Raw genomic sequence first — 19,385 nt, 5'->3', positions numbered from 1 at the left:
AACAAAGTCCATCTAGCTACCTCATTATTTCCAGAACACGATCATCACTTTGATCAGAGTCCTATCACCGCAAGTTTTCGAAATAAGATTAACAAATTAAGCATGCAAAAGGAGTGAAATGAGTTACGAGTCTCATGGTTTAGAAGGAAGAAATAAAATTGAAACTTGGCTCTTTTTAAAACAACAACCGGTGTTAGTGCGGACTTTGTTGTGCAATTTTGAACGTCGACATTGCATTTCAGTCGAAATCGCAACTCAATATAACATGCAGGAATGACCTATTCATTACTGGCTGGTAAAAATCTAATAAGTGCTGTGGTTAATTAGAAAAACAATTGATCGATGATAAAGAATCTCATACTTATCAACATCAACTACGTACTAGTACATGATCAAAACTAGAAATATGATGTACGAAGTAGCTACATTGAGTTGACTAAGATTTACAATAATTGAAAAAGACGACAAATAAGCAAGTATAACATAAACTAGATGTAATCATTGATATCCAAGGTACTGTCTGGGATCTCAAACTTCAACAGGTTGCTGCAATAGCTTTCCAGATCTCTCTCATCCTCTGTGCTGCTGCTGTTTATGTTGGTGTATGTGCCGGAAGAGTTCAAGGGAGTAGGGCTTGATGAATGAGGCGTCGACAGAACAGAATCAAACCCGAAATCGTGATTAACATTGCTGTTGTTTAAAGGTGATTGGAAAAATGAGTGGCCTGCCAATTCGGGAGCAGTAGGATTAGAAGTACTGCTAGGTACATAGCATGGCAGTTTGGAAGCAGCTGTTTCGGGACCGATATTGGAATTAGGAACTATGGTTTCCGGGGAATAAGAAGCTGGGCTGCTGAAGTTGGACATGTTGGGTAAGTTCCCTTCAGTATTGATCATTTGCATGAGCTGTTTTAGGTTTGCTATGTCTGGAGAAAAGTCATCTTGGAAGAGATTTTGCAACTGATGATTGGACTGCAACGATGGGACTAATTGGTTTTGCAAATCATGGGAAATATTGCAAACTGGGTTTTGGTTTTGTGAAAACATTTGAGGGTTTCCTTGTTTCAGTGATGAGAGAGTGGTTACTAGCCGCAACAGTTCTGGATTGACGTTAAGGGCTTGTTGTGTGCCTAACAAGTTTGACAAGTTGAGAAGTGCTGCAGCTGGGTTGATATTGGAGACATAGGAGCCGAGAATGGAGGATAGGTCAAGAAGATCGAGACGTGGAGCGTGAGTGACTGGATCGATTCCCATTCGGAGAAGCCTTTTTCGGATGTGTGTGTTCCAGTAGTTCTTGATTTCATTGTCAGTTCTTCCTGGCAGGCGAGCTGCAATAGCTGACCACCTAACAAGTTTTTGGAAAACGTACGAATTGTAAGCTATTGTAATCATATGAATTAACAATCCTGTAAAGGAAAAAAGAAGAAGTTACATAATCAATTAAGCATATACAAGTTATATACGTACTTGTTGCCGAGGATGCTATGAAGTTGGATTATAGTCTCTTCTTCTTCGAAGGAAAATCTTCCTCTCTTTATATCAGGCCTCAAGTAGTTAGTCCATCTAAGCCGGCAACTCTTGCCACATCTTTGGAGTCCTATACGCATGATCAACATTTAGATTATCAGTTAGATGAAAATAAAATGAACCCTAATTAGAGTGGAAGCAAATACACTGTTTGGAAAAAGAATATTGGAAACAGTTATGTATCTATATACCTGCGTTCTTTGGGAGGTTGCGCCAATTGCCTGAACCATGTTCCTGGATATAGTTGACGAGAATAACATCTTCTTCAGAAGTCCATGGACCTTTCTTGAGTCCATTCTTGTCACAGCAAGGAGCTCTTCCCATATTGGTGAATGTTGTTCTGAAACTCGGTTGCTGATGAGGAGGACGAAGGAGCTATCTAAGAAGAAGCACTTTATGACTTGTAAGAGAAATTTCAAGTTGAAGAGTTTGATGCTCTAATGGGAAAGATGTCCCATGTTTATATATAGTGTAGGGATGAAGCTTCAGAAACATTTTTGAAGTCAAAGGGATTTGGCGCCGTCCCCAGGACACCTGTCCTGTTTATGTTGAGTATATATTACTAAATGAAATATGAATGCCATGTTTCGCTTAGGTAATGTTCTTTTTCTTTTTCTGTTTTTGGTTAGGGTCCTTGTATATATGTTATTGCACACGTAAAATGAAAATGCAATCTAGCTAGTAATACTATTTTGCACTGAAAAGGTACAATAATTCCTGCATCTGTATTTTCTTTGTTTCATAATTCATATACATAATATGTTTATATATGTTTATGTTTATACAATCTAAGTTGTTTAAAGATCGATTATGATGTATTTGTTTATATACTTGGATATGCATGAGCCACCAGGAACACTGAAACAGTGAAACTAGCTAAAAGTGGAGATTAGGGTTCAAGTATGTAAAGGGTTGACTCTAATATTTCTCCTATACGTAGTGAAAGTGATTGGACGGTAGGGTTGTTACATCTCCTATCAACAAGAAGAAATTGTTCTTCCTCTAGCTAGCTAGCTTATTTGGCTCATTTACTGTTGGTTGTTCCATCCATGTCGATCTTAATTAACCTCTACATCAACCTTGTCATTCTGAGATTACTTGTACACTAAGGGATTATTAATTCATTTACTTCGGCTTTTGATCAGCAAGCAAGTTAACTATAAAACAAATTAATGAATTCGAAAAGGTATGAACAGTACTTATGCTGTCAATTTAACAGAAACTATAAACAAAATTGTTAGTACTTAGTAATAACCTATACACGACGGTAATGAGCTAATTCGAATAGTCGATTCATATATAAGAAAGAAAATTGTTCCTGTATAGTATAAATCAGATTTCAATCGAGTATATATACTGTATATGGGGCTGAGCCTGTTGGCACTGAACTTTAAAGTTTGTCTTTCGTTTTCGTTTAAGTATTGTTTTCATTGAATGTTATTCAAACATAAAGGATAAAGGTGAAAGAGTTCGAGTTCAGTTTCTCAAAATTTTAGGCAGATTCAAAACCGGAAGCTAGCTAGCTGGTTAAAGTTTAGAATTAAATTCAGTTTACCCCATGAGGTTTGGGAGTAACTTCATGTTAATCCCTATACTTTCAATTTCATCAGTTTACCCTTCAAACTTTTGAATTTCCCTCAACCGTGACCAATGTCTCATCTTCTATCCAAATCAGACGTTAATTGCTGACGTGGATCCAATCTCATGAGTTAAATTATGTTTGTACCCAAAGCTTAGAAAATTTTCAACTTAGTTAGGGATAAAAAGGAACGATTTTTTAATTTTTTTTTCACTAGTTTTTTTGTTAAATGACAATTTTAACCTTAACAATGGGGCTCGTATCTAGAATTAACGATCAATTCAAACAAAATATAAGAATTTGGTCATGACAGACAAAAATTGAAGAGTTCAGGGGGTAAACTGATGAAATTAAAAGTGTAGGGATTAACATGAAGTTACCCTCAAACCATAAGGGGGTAAACTGAATTTAATTCTAAAGTTTAAAACGAAAGTATGTACGTATATGATCTAGAAGACTTGTTATCATCTCCTTTGAGCCTTAACCTCAACTTAATTTCTTGATTGGTTAGAATCTAATAAGAAGGCTTTGAAAAAACAGTTCCATATGCATGCTTTTGGTCCTACTCTTATTGAAAAAGCCAAGGGTTTTCTGTTGACAAATTTAACAACCGCAGCAGAAATGTTTTCCTTTCAAAAAAAACTGACAGGATCCTAATCCTCTTGTGTGTCTTGCAAGAAAAACAAAAGCAAATCATGTCAAAAATGATCGATCTAGCTGCTAGCTAGTTTACTTTTAACCAATAACCTTCGTCATGAACAAAGAATGAAGTACTTCGAGATGGTTTGTCATCTTGTTTAACACAGTTTAACCTCGCTGATCGAAGCTCACTTTCCAAGCTGGATCAATGTATATAATCAAATCAGCCATTAGTCCATTACAATCCAGCCACGTACGGATCAATCACAGGTGTTCTTCCTACTCTCCAACAACAAAGTCAACCGTCTTCTTGATCGAATCAACACTTGTCATTGATCTGTTGCTTTTATCTGAATCCTGGAGCGAATGCAAGGCAAGCCCAGCACTCAATCTGCAGGATCAAACATTTCGTGGAGTCATTGAAATTCAGATACTGCAGTCCATCCACTTTTATCTAACATTTACCGAAACTGGTCAAATAGTATTAATATTAATTCTTATAGCGTAAACTAGCTTGCTTTCTTCTTCTTCGATTCTCTCTCTGTGTTCCCAACTGAGACCAAATCTAGAAGAACAACGATCCCTTAACAACTGCTGGCTGCTTTTCTGCGTACCCCTTTTTAATATTCATCTGATTCTATTTTCAATTTGAATGGATGATATCAGCTGTTGAAATTCCTGAACAAGATGGAAATACTACGAGCCACGTACATCCATGTCTGGAAATATACCAATTTTATTTGAGTATTTTTATCTCTGTCTCCCTGTTGGTGTTCCTAAGACATGAAGATGTATATAAAATTTCTGAGGATAAATAGAATGGTTTTAAAAAAATTTACAGGCAGTGACAGATGCCCCGATCTGATTTTCTTTATAAATTTGGCTAGGTCATGCAAATCTGCGTTTCTGTGGTCGTGTATAGTAAAAAACCTTGTTAATTATGGGTCGTTTTGTTTAATCACGAATTTTAAACATGCTTTGATCCTAGCCTAGCTATATATTCATATCGATTGCCAGTTCAGGTAATAACTTGTCATGCAGAAATCTATGGTTGGTAGAGGATATTATATTAAACGGGTTAGTTAATAGTTAAATAACGTTCCTATATATATTACTTGTGGAAGTGAGCTATGCTTCCCAAAAATTCCCAACAAACTTTGAATATATATGATATCAAATTAGAATGGGGGGTTAGCTTTGTTTATACATTATTGCGTATAATATGTCATGGGGTACGTACTAATGTAGTAATGAAAAAATAATACAAATTATACATATGGATACAGTGGAATGTCGACTCAGTGAGGGCTTGAAGATCAGATTTGATGAAGGTTTTGTGGATGGAATACATCGAGCCCTTAATAAACTTATGTATTTGATACATTATACACAAGGCTCGTCCATGCATATTGTTTATTCTACGTAGTTGTTATCAGTGAGATCTCTCTGCTGTGTTTGTTCTCGTTTGAAGATTATTAACATTTGCCCAGATATTCAGTTTGACCTCTGCAATCAGAGCTCGTCGATGACGAATTAGGCGCGTGCTTTGGTCACCTTGAGAACACGTGGTGCCAAAATTGCATGCGATGCATGGTGAAATTACACGTAAATGAGGGATGATGATGTTAGTTGTTCTGGTGTTGAGCAACCCAGTTTGGAGGGCATTGTGCTGTACTAGACTGTGTTCCCTGATATGATATATGTGGTGGCCGTAGGTGAGTCGACAACGACACCAGACCAGAGTTAACGGATTATATTAATTAACTCATGCTATAGACAATTAGGAACTTTGTTTTTTGGTGAATCAAGAGAAATATGAACTAGGAGGAGGGTTTTGATGATTAGTGTTACTGTGTTGCAAAGGGAAGGGTTTAGTTCCCTCAAAAAAAGGGAAAAGGGTTTAGTTCGGAGACTTAATTCGACTAAGCCCAACTGTTTTTGAATAAATTGGGCTTATTTTTTGCCAGAGGAATAGAAAGCATGCATATATAACTACTTGGGCAGGAGCTCGTCTTTTGACCAATATTTAGCCCAGTCCAACAAAGCAACTGCATGATATTTGCTTTAGTATGATGTTATGAACTATATTCCTGTAATTATTTCAGCTAGTAGAGCCATTGGCGCGGCAGGAGTTTTTGTTGCAGAGGCGACTGCTTAGTGTGAAGGTCTCTACTCGGTGATAATGCTCATCCATTGCTTACACCAGCGGACATCTGTTCCTAGGGGGATTAAAGAGCACTCCTTTAGAACATTCTCAGACTTGATGCACAATTTGTCTCACCAGTGTTTCACCATATGTTAATGTTATGTGAAGCTAATTTTGTACATTGCAGACCGTCTGACTGATTTTGCTCATTCCCATCATTCTCTTTCGGTATGGTGTCACCGTCTCCCCCTTGTTATGTCATCTGCGTTCTACTTGAATCAGTTGAGAGAGGGTGTCTCTTGTTGTTTTGTTTCATTGTTTGTAGTTGAACTGTATTAGGGATTTTCACCAGAAGACTATGCAAAATGTAACCGATTCCAAGTTAAGGGCCCAAGGAGCCATGGAAATGCATGACTTTTGGTTGTCATGACTCATGAGAACCCCATGATGCTAATATGATCAGTGATAACTTGTACATCATTCAAAACTCTGTGTGGAGGAAGATGGCTCCAGAGTAACGACTGTGCCTAATAGTTAGACTATTAAGCTTACACAATATAACTAGGGGGCTTCAATTTGATATGTCAAATCACGACGATTAAACTTCTCCATTGATATAAAAAAATGAAAAACAGAGTCTTAATTCATAATCAATGTTATGAACTTATGATTGCTGTTAAATTTTAATTCAACAAAGACGAAATGGATTCATCCGACAAAGACAGAAACGGGCAGCTCAATCAATCTCTAACTTGATCCACAACTGATAAATCCAAACCTACACCATAATTGATATGAGGTCCCAACACATAAAATCAAATTACTTGTAATTAGAAAATGTCTCTAGCAACACGGCTGGGTCTGCAGTTCGCGCAACGTTGCCTAACTAATCAAATTTATGCCGAAGTGGAAACTAGTCTCTTGTTCTTCAACTAATTTAAAATAAAGAATCATAAGCTTGGACAGTTTTAATGCTCCCGACCCTTAGACCAAAGACTCTCGCATTGCAGCCTATTTTTCAGTCACTTTTGACAACTTCACCGTTCGAACCTAAATAATAAGAATCAGCACTTTGCAGTAGTTAAGGATATGACTGATCCTAACTCGTAACGATAATCTTTGTAACTAAAAAGCTTTTGTAATACCGCGGAAACCCAAAAAAATAATCAAGCCGATCAACCACCCCACGTAGCAAGGATTTTGCCAAAGTGGAACCCGACGTCTGATCTCTACGAATTCCAAAACGTTTTGATGTTGTTACGAAGTTCCACGGAACCAACGAAAGCGCGCACAGAGAGCGACAGAAATAGGAAGGAACGTCACTCGGGCACCATTCCTTCAATCAATTCAATTCTATCCAATACAACACAATTTTACCATTACCAGACATTGAGATCTTCCAAAAGATTCCCACTTTCGCTTCCTTAATAATTCTTGGGATCACGTTTTCCATAACTTAGCCTTCAAACTTTGTGTCCCTGTTGTGGCCGTCGGAGGCTTGAGAGAATAGAAGTCAACCTTTAATATCATCCTTCCGCGTTTTCTCTGTTCCTTTTTGGATCCCAAAAAGCCCATTCTGAATCTTTTATGCATATACTTCTCATATATTTCAGATTCTCTTCTTCTTCATAATCACAATATAGCTGCCCAGATTGGTTAATGCTACAGCCTCATACCTCCCACAGGTCCTGCTCCAACTAAATTCAACTCTTTGTTACATTTATATTCATGATGAAGCTTAAAGATTCTAACTTTGAATCTGAAATTAATCTTTTTGGTGTGTTTTTGCTGCATCCAATCCAAGGAGTTTGTTTTTGACAAGTGGAAATCATGCATTGACTAAATTGGAAATCTCAATAACACGGTTTTCCAGAAGAAAGTTGTCTATGTATGGGAGGCTTTTACTAATCAGGATTTTAAATAACTGCAGCTTTTGTTTGAAATGGCGAAGTCTAGTTCTGGGTCTGAGTTCTTGAATGGTTTCAAGATTCCCAAGTATGTACTTGAATCCAATTCAAAGAGTGATGGGGAGAATGTTTCTGATGTACCCGAGTGTCCAGTTTTGGTGTTTATAAACTCCAAGAGTGGTGGTCAGCTTGGTGGCAATCTTCTTGTAACGTATCGTCAGCTCCTGAATGACTGTCAGGTAGATTGTTAATGGTGGATGTTAGATTTTTCGGTTTGAAGTTTCAGGGTTGATTAGTATTTTGGTTGCTGTTAGCTAATGTTGTAGCTGAATTTTTAGGTATTTGATGTGGGGGAAGAGGCTCCTGATAACGTGCTGCGCCGGATTTATGTCAATTTAGGAACGCACAAGCGCAACGGGGATGAATTTGCTATCAAGATTCAAGAGAAACTGAGGATCATTGTGAGTCGATTTATGTAATGGACATCAGTGGTGTGTGTTTGTGTTTTTATTTTTTATATTTTTTTTATGACCTTTATGTGTTATCATTGGTCTTTTTGACATGTGAAGCAAACTCTTTTAGGTTGCAGGTGGTGATGGAACTGCTGGCTGGCTACTTGGAGTTGTTTCTGATCTGAAATTAGCTCATCCGCCGCCAATAGCAACAGTACCTTTAGGAACTGGAAACAATCTTCCATTTGCATTTGGCTGGGTATGTACTTCCTGTCCTGACTCCAAAGAGTTTTGTGTTCTTGATTTACCAGTAGGATTGTACTAGTCACTTGTCGTGATTCATATACATAAAATTTAGGAGCACTTGCATACAAAAGATATAGAAGATACACTTGTTTTATGTTACTCATAGATTCTGAGTTATTTGTATTACGAGAAGATGTGTAATCACCAAGTTTTTTTCTTTCTTGATTCGACACATATCTTGCAGTAACCCTCTGAGTAGCACTGAAATGTTTGAATTTGCTCCACCCTTATATGTTTTGAATAGCAATAATATATTTATATATCAGGGGTAAGTTGAGTAGTGCAGCAATTGATTCCTTCACTAAGCATGCCTTATATTCTATTTGCTAATTCCAGGGGAAGAAGAATCCTGGAACAGATCCGCGTGCTGTGGAGCTCTTTTTGCGTCAAGTAAAGGGAGCCAAGGAGATGAAGATAGACAGGTTCTACAATCAAAATGATACTTCTTACATGTTATTGATATTCCAATTGCTGTAAATCACAATACTGCTGCCTAGATCACTTAGATCTTATCTTATCAAACCATCTTCTGGGAATATTTTCTTGTATATTGCACCCGTCTCTAGATAATGAAATTTTTAAGTATTAGTTCTTCAACACTAATTGTGTTCATTGCCCTTTTGTTTAAGGCATTTATACATCTGCTTTGCAACTTTAATTAGTAATGTATATTAAATAAATGGAAATTTTGATGTTTCTTTTCTTCATACTGATCTAGCTGGCACCTTCTCATGAGGATGAAGATTCCAAAAGGAGGTCCATTGGATCCCATTGCGCCTCTTGAGCTACCCCATTCTTTGCACTCTTTTGGCCGTGTCTCTGAAACAAACGAGCTGAACATGGTAACTATCCTCCTTCTCTATCACATTTTAATTTGTTAAGCCACAAGATTTAGTTCCATTGTCCCAAGGAGTAGCCGGCAGACAAGTTTTGTTTATTTGGTAACTAAATCAAGCTATCTCTTAGGGTTTCTATTGTTTGAGTTTTTCTGAATAAGGAAGCTAATGTGGATAGACTTAGATTTATTGGTTTTAGTGCTAGAAACTTACTCTTTTGAGTTGAATGGAATTATAGTAAAATTCCCTTTTGTGGTATTCCGAAGGTATAACCCAGGCAAAGAAAAAGGGGACCTGTTGGTGCTTTTTCAGTTAGGAGTAATCAGGAAAAATTAATCAAGTGTCACACAAATTGTTAAAGAAGTATCATGTCAGTATATTACTTTGAAAAGCTTGATGTTGGAATGCTCTACACTATAGACAAGAAACAATCTTGGTCTGTTCTCTTATACATAGAAATGTTGAAATGCTTTTACAGGATGGCTTCCATACATTTCGTGGGGGATTTTGGAACTACTTCAGTATGGGTAAGAGTACTTCCCTTGGATTCTTTCACTTAGTTTGAAGTTTAACCAGCAGACTTATCTGATTCTTCCTAGTCACTATCTCCTTTCGTGGGTCCATTTAGTTAAATCCCGCCATAGACACTTGTCAGCAGTGTTCTTTGCTTCTACTTAGCATCTTGTCTCTCTTTCTATTGCACATATAAGCTGGCTAATTGGTGGTCAGTATCATCTTTTACTAAACTGTGTTCTTTTTTGAAGTTAACTCTACTTATTTATGGGTTTCTTAGGAATGGATGCTGAGGTATCATATGCATTTCATTCAGAGCGGAAGTTACATCCTGAAAAGTTCAAAAATCAGTTAGTTAATCAGGTATACACTTCTTGCAAGTTCATTATGATTCATGGACATCTTGTAGCGACATGATAATATAGATCTGACTAGGAAAATTTATAATAAACGTCACAGGTTAAAAGAGTAGGTTGCAGCATCCACCATAGATGTTGAACAGTTTGAACTTACAACATACTTGTAACTTGAAAGATTAATTGTTATGGATTCTAAAACTTGATCCTAATGCATCATAATTGCAATCAAGTTCTTTCAACTCATATAGGCTGGTTTGGAGAAAATTGCTGGCTTAGAATTGAAAAATTTAAGCTGCTTGAGTAAATCCTTTTAAGATTCTTGTCATCCAGGATAACAGCATCCTTCAAAGTGCATATTCTGACTTACTCTTTTCTTTCATTTTTTAATCAAATATGCAGTCTACTTATGCAAAGCTTGGGTGTTCACAAGGCTGGTTTTCTCCTTCTCTTTCTCAGAATTCTGCCAGGTGACCATTTAAGTTTTCTTATGTTTTTTAGCCTTCAAAATTAAAATGGTCCTTTCCATATTTTTGGATCAAGAATGGATTCCAAATTTGGTTCTGGGATTTTGTTCTCTTATTTGTTTATGCATGCTAATTTTCTAGCACCTTATCCCTGATGACTAATGTTTTTTTTTTTTTTTTTTGTAGAATATCCGTGATGTGGTTAATTGAATTGTCTCTTCAAATAGGAATATAGCTCAATTTGCAAAGGTGATGATTATGAAAAACCGTGGGGATCAATGGGAAGAGCTCTTCCTTCCTCCCGGGTAAGTTGTTGTCTATTACAATTTAGTTGAACCTGGTGGTCCTTGATTAATGCTGGTGGGGCAGTACTGCTTTCTTCCACCAGTGCCAAGACTGATTCATTAGTTATTTTACAAGAGAGTAATATCTCTTGCCCAAGGTTAATGGAACTGTGTTTGTTAATCTTCTCTTTGGTACTTGAAGCAGTTTCAGTAATTTCCTTTGATTTTTATTTCAACTTATATCCTATAATACTTTATTAATGTATTGTGTTTCAATGTACAACAGCATCAAGTCAATAGTCTGCCTCAATTTGCCTAGCTTTTCTGGTGGATTTAATCCTTGGGGAACACCTAGTAGGTGGAAGCGTAATGTAAGTCCAATAGATATTTGCACACAGTAATTGATGGTTTCCTAAGTTCTTTATATCTTAGAACTAACACGTCTTGTGGGATGATGACTTTACAGCAGTTCACCCCACCGTTTGTAGATGATGGCCATCTAGAGGTTGTAGGTTTTACTTCTGCCTGGCATGGACTTGTATTGCTTGCGCCAAAGGGACATGGGACTCGTCTTGCACAGGTAAAAACTATAAAATGATTTTGTAGTCTAGCAAATCAGTGAAGTAGAAGCTGGAACTGTGTTCATGAATGACTTATTCAGTGCTGTTCTTATTGGTCATAGGCCCACCGAATCAAATTTTTGTTTCACAAAGGTGCAATTGATCAGACATACATGCGAATTGATGGAGAACCCTGGAAGCAACCCCTTCCATCTGATGATGACACGGTGATGGTGGAAATTTCTCACCTTGGCCAGGTCAACATTCTTGCTACCAATGAGTGCAGGGCTAAAAGTATGCACAATCCCTTAACACCTAGAGCTCAGGAAGATGAAGGAGTTGATTCTGATGAAGAAACTCTTGAAGAAGAGTTCAGGAAGTTTGGTGCAGCAGACACATTCAAGCTTCCGGAAGAAATTGATATTTCTCATCTTAGTTAACCTAACACTTATCAAGTCATACCTTTGTTTGAGTGATTGGTTTCTCCTTCTACCGTCTCAGCTTAGTATCATTCAATGAAGATCTTTGTATCTTATTCTTTGGTGAAGGATTGTTATTAGCTGTAAATGAGTGGGTTTTACTGTTTACTGACATTCATTTTCATGTTAAATTCACTTCCATTTGGCCATCGACATTTCGGTGTGTCACAACTGGTTATATATACATCAATTTCAGCGATGATGCATATATGTGGACAACATTATACACCTTCTTTGAAGGCATTTTTATCTAAACTCCTTGGTCGTAAAAGATTTCAACTATGGACTGGGTAATGATCATGAAGAGTAACTGAGAAACAAATAGAAAACAAAGAGAGCTAATGAAAATTAGATTTACATCATTTGATATGATATCGAGTTGAAGTTGTAACCTATAATACATTTTTGTAATTCGAAGCGATAAATATGTGATATGTGGAACATACGATGTAGCCGGCTCACCATTGCAAACGTTACACGAAAATGCAAATCTACAAGCTGATGAAAGGTACGTGCCTAGTGTAAAAACTCCCACTCTATCTCAAGGCCATAAGATTTGGGGTTGTGCAGCTGTATGAGAGCTATAGAGAGCAATCAGCTTTCCCAAAGCCACCACCTTAACTACAGGCCCATGGATTGGGGCTCCCCCAAACATGATGCAATGGCTTCATTAGCCTTTTGTGTTCCTACCCTTTCTTCTCTTTTCTTCTTCTCCCTGAAAACAAAAATTATTGCACCAAAATACTACTGTCAGCCACAGGAAAACAGAAACAGCATCTTTTCATTCTTTGGGAATCATAAACAAGAAAAGTTCAAATAAAGCAATACATCTGATATCTATAAGGCATAAGGGATTACACTGAGTTGGTAGAGGTATTTCAGACCAAAAAAAAAAGTACAAAAGCATCCACTTGTGGTTGCCATTTGAATTGTAAGTACAGAACTACAGATGTATACTTGATTGGAATGCAAGAATCATCAAATTTAAAACACAAGTTTAAAGAATTTATCTGTTCTGTGTTCTAATGCTTGCAAATTTTTAATCTCAGGAGAAGGGTCAACTAACAACAAAACTTCAGTCGCACTAAATACAAGCCTATTATATCTATCATATGTTATTGCTATAGATTGAAGTACTGGTGTTATGCTGATGGATTTGTTACCTGGCCACATATTCCTTTAGCAGCTCTTTTGCCTGAACCAACTTAGAAAGCAGATTGCGGTATACATCAAGGTCCCTGTCCACACTTCTTTTCTCAATGTTTAAGGCTGCACACAACTGTTTGAAAGCAAACAGACAGTAAGTACTGAAACATTGTTCAAACAAACACACAGACAACAAAACTCATTGAAATATGTATGTCTTTAGTTACAGCTCAAATCATCCTCTTCAGAAGTCGAAAGATATTTTAAAATCAAAAGCTCATCTTTGTGTGTATAACTTACATAACAAATTTCAGTTGTAATTGTTCGATATCAATATGGTTCATGTTAGTCATGTGACATCCATAATGTCAGTTGAATAGTTAGGGAAAAGGTACGTTAGATATGAATTGTAACACATATCATTTTTCTACTGATGAAAGGATGCACATCTAACCTTTTCCAATACTGTTGGTTCAGTTGCATTTGCCAACTCAAGAATACGAAAGAGCCCAACGGCAAAGAAACGACTGTAGCTAAAACTTCCTTTGCCTCCGGCTCTTTCTGCAATGTCCTTCAATATTCCCTCAACTTCTCCTTCTTTGGATGGAAATTCAATCAACGAACTGGAACTCTGAGCCCGAGCCCACTCTTCCAACTTTTTTGCATCAGTTCTGTAATAATTAGCACAAACTTATCTAGCAAATATGGAGACTTTTCTCAACTACATAAAGAAGAGAATGATCATAGGTAACAGTTTCAAATGCACATGAAATTCTTTATGGAAATACATATCTGTGGTGTAAGGAATCTATAAGTTCTTAGACTTGAAGTTTACATTTTGGATACACAGAGGAAAGGAAACCATTTCCTTGGTTACAAAATAAACCATTCGGTCACTTTAACCATCAAACTCTAGTTTTGCACTATGCAACTTGAATAATTCAGACATCTCTCATACTGAAACTTTGATTACTAATCGTACAGAAGTGTACATAAATGATCATGTCACAAAGTCACAAATGTAATTAAGTCTTCCATATTTACTAAATGTCTAAATCTGCATATTTCTTACAATCTAACACTAAGCTGCAAATCACAATATGCATACCACATCCATGCATTTCAAACTACAAAATGAGCTCCAGACAAGAAAACAACTGAACCTGTATTGCTCCGGGTCCTCCTTTAGTGCATTTACGTAAGCTTTGAAGATTGCATCTCTATCCTCATCGCTAGGGTACCCATCCATGAGCTGATCATACACAGTCACAAAGCCAAGAGCAAACACAGGGTCGTAACGGTAGGTCCTCTTGTACCTCATCAAATGCTGCTGCACAATCAGCTCCTGCAACACACTGTTGTACACACTCGGTATCGGCCGCTTATACGCCTTTAGAAAATTCAACTTTGTATCAGCTACAGTAGGCAATTCTGCATTTCAAGTTCCTCAAACACATAAATCACCCAAAAAATTTAAAAAAATCTAGTCTTTCATACCAAGCTCAAACTAACACATACCTTAACAAGAACTAAAGCATAAATAACTAAAATGGGTCCTCAGAAAAACCATAAAGCTTCAATCTTTCACACTCAAGAATCAAAACCAAACATGTACATTGATAAAGTTCTCATTTTTACAGCAATCAAGATAAGCCCAGAAACCAAAAGACTAAGAAAACCCACCTGAAGAAGAAGACATGCAATGAACAACCAAACGGGGGCTGGAACTGGATGACCGGAAACCCCCATAATGCAGAGAGAAGCTTGTACGGAATCTTAGACTGTCGGAATTGGAACCCAAGTTTCTTGCTGACGGGAAAGACGACTGAGTGAGTGCCGAGAAAGAGAGAGAAGTGACGGCGGCCATTTGAGGCTTAGAGAAAGTTGAGTATTTAGAGTTGGGAATTTTCCGGGAAAAATTTGAGCATAGTGATGAGTTGAGGAGAGAAAATGTTAGTGGAATTTTTCGGGGTTTTTGATTTAAATTGTTTGGGGAAGAGAAAGAGTGAGAGAGAGAGGTCCACGAAAAAAAGGCTTATCCAGGGAGTGAAAAGAAAAGGGAGCCAGTGAGGTTGTGCCACGTATGGTGGTTTGGATATCCGAAAGTGAGTGATGGCAATGGGTCGGGTTGGTGGAGTACTAAGATGAAATAGGATTGCTTGTACGCTATTACGAAGGGGAAGGCCCAAGATTGTGAAAGCATATAATGGAAGCCCAGATCGACCTGGACACACTGATATATGGTCAATGCTTCTTTGTGTTCGTCTTTCAAAACATAATGTCTTTGTGTTTTATATAGATGAATATTGAAATCTATCCAAAAAAAACTAGATGAATGCGGTTTATCAATTTGAGCTGTAAGCACTTGTTTGCTCAAAGTCTATTACTTAAAAGTGTAGAAATCGCAATTTGTCCAAAACCTGTTTGTTGTCGCCAATGATGTCGTGAAAGGCCATTGACGGATTGTAATACAATGTGTGCGCATTTTTCAATTTGCCGAATAGTACTTTGAAGTTTGAACTAATTAATCAATTAGTCCATGCATCATCCTTCTGCTTGTTAGGAAAAGTGGATCCTATATATTGTTGGAGTAAAACAGAAGTTTAAAAACAAGAACATTACAAGCATATAACAATCGTTTCGGGATCCCAAATGTTCCAAGATAAAAAAGTTCCTTGTACATGTTACACTGGAGAAAATTACAGTGCAAGTGGAAGGAGAGTTAGGTGTCAATCCTATCCAGTAGTAGAGTTGAACGTGTATCGACTCATCATGTGGCAATATGCCTTCTTCTCCGATGTCGATTGAGGCAACGTGCGCACCTCTATCTTAAGAAACGAATCTGGAACCACCAAGATTTATATGAAATTTGGTTCGAAGACTCTGGAGCCCTCAAAATAAACAAGGTAAACTTTGATACTCTTTAAAGGATTTGTACTTAATCAAGTAGCGCAGATGGATCACATTATTAAGTTTTGATCGATGGAGTTGGATAGAACCAAGTGGATCATCAAGATTTCCTGCACATGAAACGAATAATTAGTTTATGAATGATTCAAGCTTAGCCTGACTAGGTAGCTACAACCCTGTCGATCAATAACTTTACAATTTAGTAGTATTAACCAAGGAAGAAAATTTCGGTGATTTACGGAAATTTTGACCCTTTAAAATATAGAAATATCGATGGAAATTTCAAGGAAATATCGATTGTAGTAGAAAAATGAGAAAATTGACGGAAATATAAAGAAAAACAAAGAAATTTTAAACCAAACTTTAAGAGATGTTTGTTTCCTATATTATGTACTATATTTGAAATGAAAACCTTGAATAAACATTGATCTATATGGAGTTGTAGTAAGTTAAAGTGAAAATGTCAGTGCTGAACCGTTAATAATTCTTAAAAATTTACTTTAAACATTTTTTTTTTTATGGCTGGAAACTCAAAAGGAGACTAGGTCATCACGCTTTATATACATATGATACATTTCACATGGAATTACATGAGTACTTTAAAACCACGTAAAAGACATATGAGGTACAAAATTTTCACTATCTTTATCGTCTCTCTGTGTAGAGCTTTTAGTGTATTATGAAGAATATCGAGAGTTTCGAACTAGAAATGCTCAGCAGGGTAAAATATATCGTTGGGTGCGAAAAACGAAAATTTCGGTTTACTCCTTGGTATTAACTAGTACTGGCTAGATCTTTAAGTGCAAGACCAGCAAGGAATATGTTAATATATATCACCCAATTAAACTCGCAAAGAACCTAGCTCAATTATATTTTGTACCAGCTCGTGTTCTTGTCCTTATATTTATATGTTGCAAGAGTATGACCGGAGCTTCACCAGGATAAGTTCTTGAACCCACTACCAGTCTACTACTACACTTTCTTCTTTGAACCCGATCTCTTTCTGGAAGAAGAGCTAGGCTAATCCATACATTCAGCTTTCGGTTGACACAGAATGCAAGGAAGCAAGGACCAAGCTCAAAAAGCCAAGTATTCCATCCTCGCATCTCCCAAGCCAATTATAGCAAAGTTATCTGCAGGATTCAGCACTCCGAATAATGAAGCCGTTGCTGCTGTCAACAACACTACTACTAATACTACTCCTACTACAGATCACAGCAGGCTCAAACAGGCTGAGGAGTCCTTCCGCACTGTCATGTACTTGAGCTGTTGGGGTCCTAATTAACTGATTGATCATTATGCAAATTCTTATACGTATATATGGAAAAACCCTTTGTATATAGTCTCTGAGAGGTCCTTGTTGACTTGTTGTTAAGCCACTTAAGCGCGCATCTTGTATGTATATTTAGTTTTTGACTTGAATGCATATATCTGAATTAAGCGCCTATTGTTTTCCTATGCATATATGTTTAAATTTTGACTGGAATGCATATATCGGATTCTCCTATGTATTATATATCCTAAAACAATAGAGGATTACCACTGTACATTCAACTGGTAAAAACACTGTATTGCCCCCGGTTCGCAAACAATTGCAACAAGGCCATTGATGAATAAGTATGGACACCTGTGGGCATGTGCTGTTGATACGTGTCTGGGTCATTGACGTGTCGTCAGTGTCTTCTTCAACACAACGACGGGTTCTTCTGCGTCGCTTTTTGCCAGTTGAGAGGGAGCGAGAGAGAGAGGGGTTATTCGTGAAGCGAAAATCTGCATTGCCATTGTCAATCAAATCGTCGAGGTATGGACTTTGCTCTGTAAATGATTGATTTTGGGTTTTTGTTTCATCTGTCCCGATCGTCTTTTATCTTTGTTTTGATTCCAATTTGCCTATACTTTCATCAATTCGCAAAGTCTGGGTTTTAAATGGCAGTGGTCTGGCGGACTCTGTGTGGGTTCATTCTTTTATCAGAAGTTTTGTGTTCGTCAGATTGGTTCGGTGTTGGTTTGCATGTTGTCAGTTTCGTCGATAGCATCGGCTGTCCGTAAGTTCTTTCTTAATCGAAGTTTCTGTTGTGTGGTATTGCTCTGATGGGGGTTTGTTTTTGGCCTAATTTTTGATTATGCTTAGATAGCGATCGTTTTTCTCACAAAATAAGGTATTTAGTTGTTTGGTTAGTTGTATATGTAGTGTAGGTGGTGTTTTATAATTGGGATCTGAATTTGTCTCATGAAATTAGTTATAGGAAATGGGTGTTTCAGACCATAAGCATTGTGTTGCATCACCATTATAGTTGAAGATGTCCAATCATTTTCTACAGGTAGAAAGTAAATCCATGTCTTTTAACATCAGTTTTCTGTCCAATTCAATCCATAGTTGAATTGTTAAGGTCAAAAGCTTTAAGAAAAGCAAGGAAAAAAAAGAGCAAAACAAAAATAAAGAATATTGTTACAAGTTGGCAATTAGTGATTCAATCATCATTAACAACAGCTCCTCTTCTCATCTATCACATGTATATTATCATTATATATCAGTTTCAGACATTCAGCAACCTTTGAACATACATATTGTTTACATTTTTTATACATATAATAACTTTGGAGCCATACATGGTTTGGTACACAGAGTTAGAAAGAAACTACCAACTGCTCAATTATCAAGATTAGATCAAGATAGAGAAAAACAAACAGATGGAGATGCTTCTAGGTTGTATATATATACAGCGGGTTTGTATATATATATATATAAAAGAGGGTTTGCATGAATCTTTGTTGCCCATAATGCGTCCATGATGTCTTTCGATCTAAAATCTTTGTTATCAATCTTATACATGGTTACATAACAAAAAAGAGACAGTGTGAAATACCTGATGTGTTACCTATGCGCAAAGCTAATTAATTACCAGATTTTTGATGGGATTCACTAAGATATATTTACTTTTTTATCAAATATATTTTAAAGTTTACTGTATGTACAAAGCTAATTACCCGATTTTCAATTGTTGCAAGTATATATTTTAACGCTCTAGTGTTTTTGTAAAATATTTTAACCTATGTTTAGGTTACCTGTATCACATTATGAGAATTGGTTCATTCCTTATACTTTTATAACAATGTGTGATGACTTTATCATTAATAATTCACATGTGTAATGACTGAAAATAGGGAAATAAAAACAGCTGAGATGCAGCAATAACAATGTGTGAAATGGCTCAGTTCCTTTTGCTTGGTTTAGATCTTGCATGCATTCATTCTGTGAGGAAATGGAAGTTCCGAGGA

At 36.8% G+C, this 19,385-nt stretch overlaps 3 protein-coding genes across 3 annotated transcripts; 1 reads left to right on the top strand and 2 right to left on the bottom strand.

Moving 5' to 3' along the window:
• Nucleotides 1-488: 488 nt before the first annotated feature.
• LOC101296263 lies at nt 489-1,884 on the bottom strand. Its single transcript, XM_004293421.1, has 3 exons — nt 1,718-1,884; nt 1,467-1,596; nt 489-1,344 (listed from the first exon to the last, which is right to left on the bottom strand). The coding sequence occupies exons 1-3, from the start codon at nt 1,848-1,850 to the stop codon at nt 489-491; spliced, it is 1,119 nt and encodes a 372-aa protein (XP_004293469.1). The 5' UTR covers nt 1,851-1,884.
• A 5,283-nt stretch (nt 1,885-7,167) lies between these two features.
• Nucleotides 7,168-12,260, top strand: LOC101295980 (diacylglycerol kinase eta-like). Its single transcript, XM_004293420.1, has 13 exons — nt 7,168-7,575; nt 7,821-8,036; nt 8,136-8,258; nt 8,380-8,508; nt 8,892-8,977; nt 9,274-9,397; nt 9,870-9,918; nt 10,185-10,267; nt 10,663-10,730; nt 10,955-11,032; nt 11,298-11,382; nt 11,481-11,591; nt 11,694-12,260. The coding sequence occupies exons 2-13, from the start codon at nt 7,833-7,835 to the stop codon at nt 12,009-12,011; spliced, it is 1,458 nt and encodes a 485-aa protein (XP_004293468.1). The 5' UTR covers nt 7,168-7,575; nt 7,821-7,832; the 3' UTR covers nt 12,012-12,260.
• Nucleotides 12,261-12,468: 208 nt separating this feature from the next.
• LOC101295688 (protein THYLAKOID FORMATION1, chloroplastic-like) lies at nt 12,469-15,185 on the bottom strand. Its single transcript, XM_004293419.1, has 5 exons — nt 14,880-15,185; nt 14,360-14,627; nt 13,651-13,867; nt 13,214-13,329; nt 12,469-12,765 (listed from the first exon to the last, which is right to left on the bottom strand). Exons 1-5 carry the CDS (start codon nt 15,061-15,063, stop codon nt 12,672-12,674), a joined length of 879 nt encoding a protein of 292 aa, XP_004293467.1. The 5' UTR covers nt 15,064-15,185; the 3' UTR covers nt 12,469-12,671.
• Nucleotides 15,186-19,385: the final 4,200 nt, after the last annotated feature.

Source organism: Fragaria vesca, linkage group LG3 (genome assembly GCF_000184155.1).
Source record: "Fragaria vesca subsp. vesca linkage group LG3, FraVesHawaii_1.0, whole genome shotgun sequence".
Lineage (NCBI taxonomy): Eukaryota > Viridiplantae > Streptophyta > Magnoliopsida > Rosales > Rosaceae > Fragaria > Fragaria vesca.
This window is presented reverse-complemented; position numbering and strand designations above follow the sequence as displayed.

Bases quoted from the DNA above. Each gene is read 5' to 3' on its own strand.
- LOC101296263 (XM_004293421.1), bottom strand. From the start codon at position 1,850: ATGGGAAGAGCTCCTTGCTGTGACAAGAATGGACTCAAGAAAGGTCCA. The intron at 1,597-1,717 runs GTATATAGATAC...TCATGCGTATAG, and splicing joins CAACCTCCCAAAGAACGCAG to GACTCCAAAGATGTGGCAAG. The intron at 1,345-1,466 runs GTACGTATATAA...AAAACTTGTTAG, and splicing joins CATAGCATCCTCGGCAACAA to GTGGTCAGCTATTGCAGCTC.
- LOC101295980 (XM_004293420.1), top strand. From the start codon at position 7,833: ATGGCGAAGTCTAGTTCTGGGTCTGAGTTCTTGAATGGTTTCAAGATT. The intron at 11,033-11,297 runs GTAAGTTGTTGT...AATGTACAACAG, and splicing joins GAGCTCTTCCTTCCTCCCGG to CATCAAGTCAATAGTCTGCC. The intron at 11,592-11,693 runs GTAAAAACTATA...TATTGGTCATAG, and splicing joins ATGGGACTCGTCTTGCACAG to GCCCACCGAATCAAATTTTT.
- LOC101295688 (XM_004293419.1), bottom strand. From the start codon at position 15,063: ATGGCCGCCGTCACTTCTCTCTCTTTCTCGGCACTCACTCAGTCGTCT. The intron at 13,868-14,359 runs GTTCAGTTGTTT...TAATTATTACAG, and splicing joins GAGGACCCGGAGCAATACAG to AACTGATGCAAAAAAGTTGG. The intron at 12,766-13,213 runs GTAACAAATCCA...TTTTGTTTTCAG, and splicing joins CTAAAGGAATATGTGGCCAG to GGAGAAGAAGAAAAGAGAAG.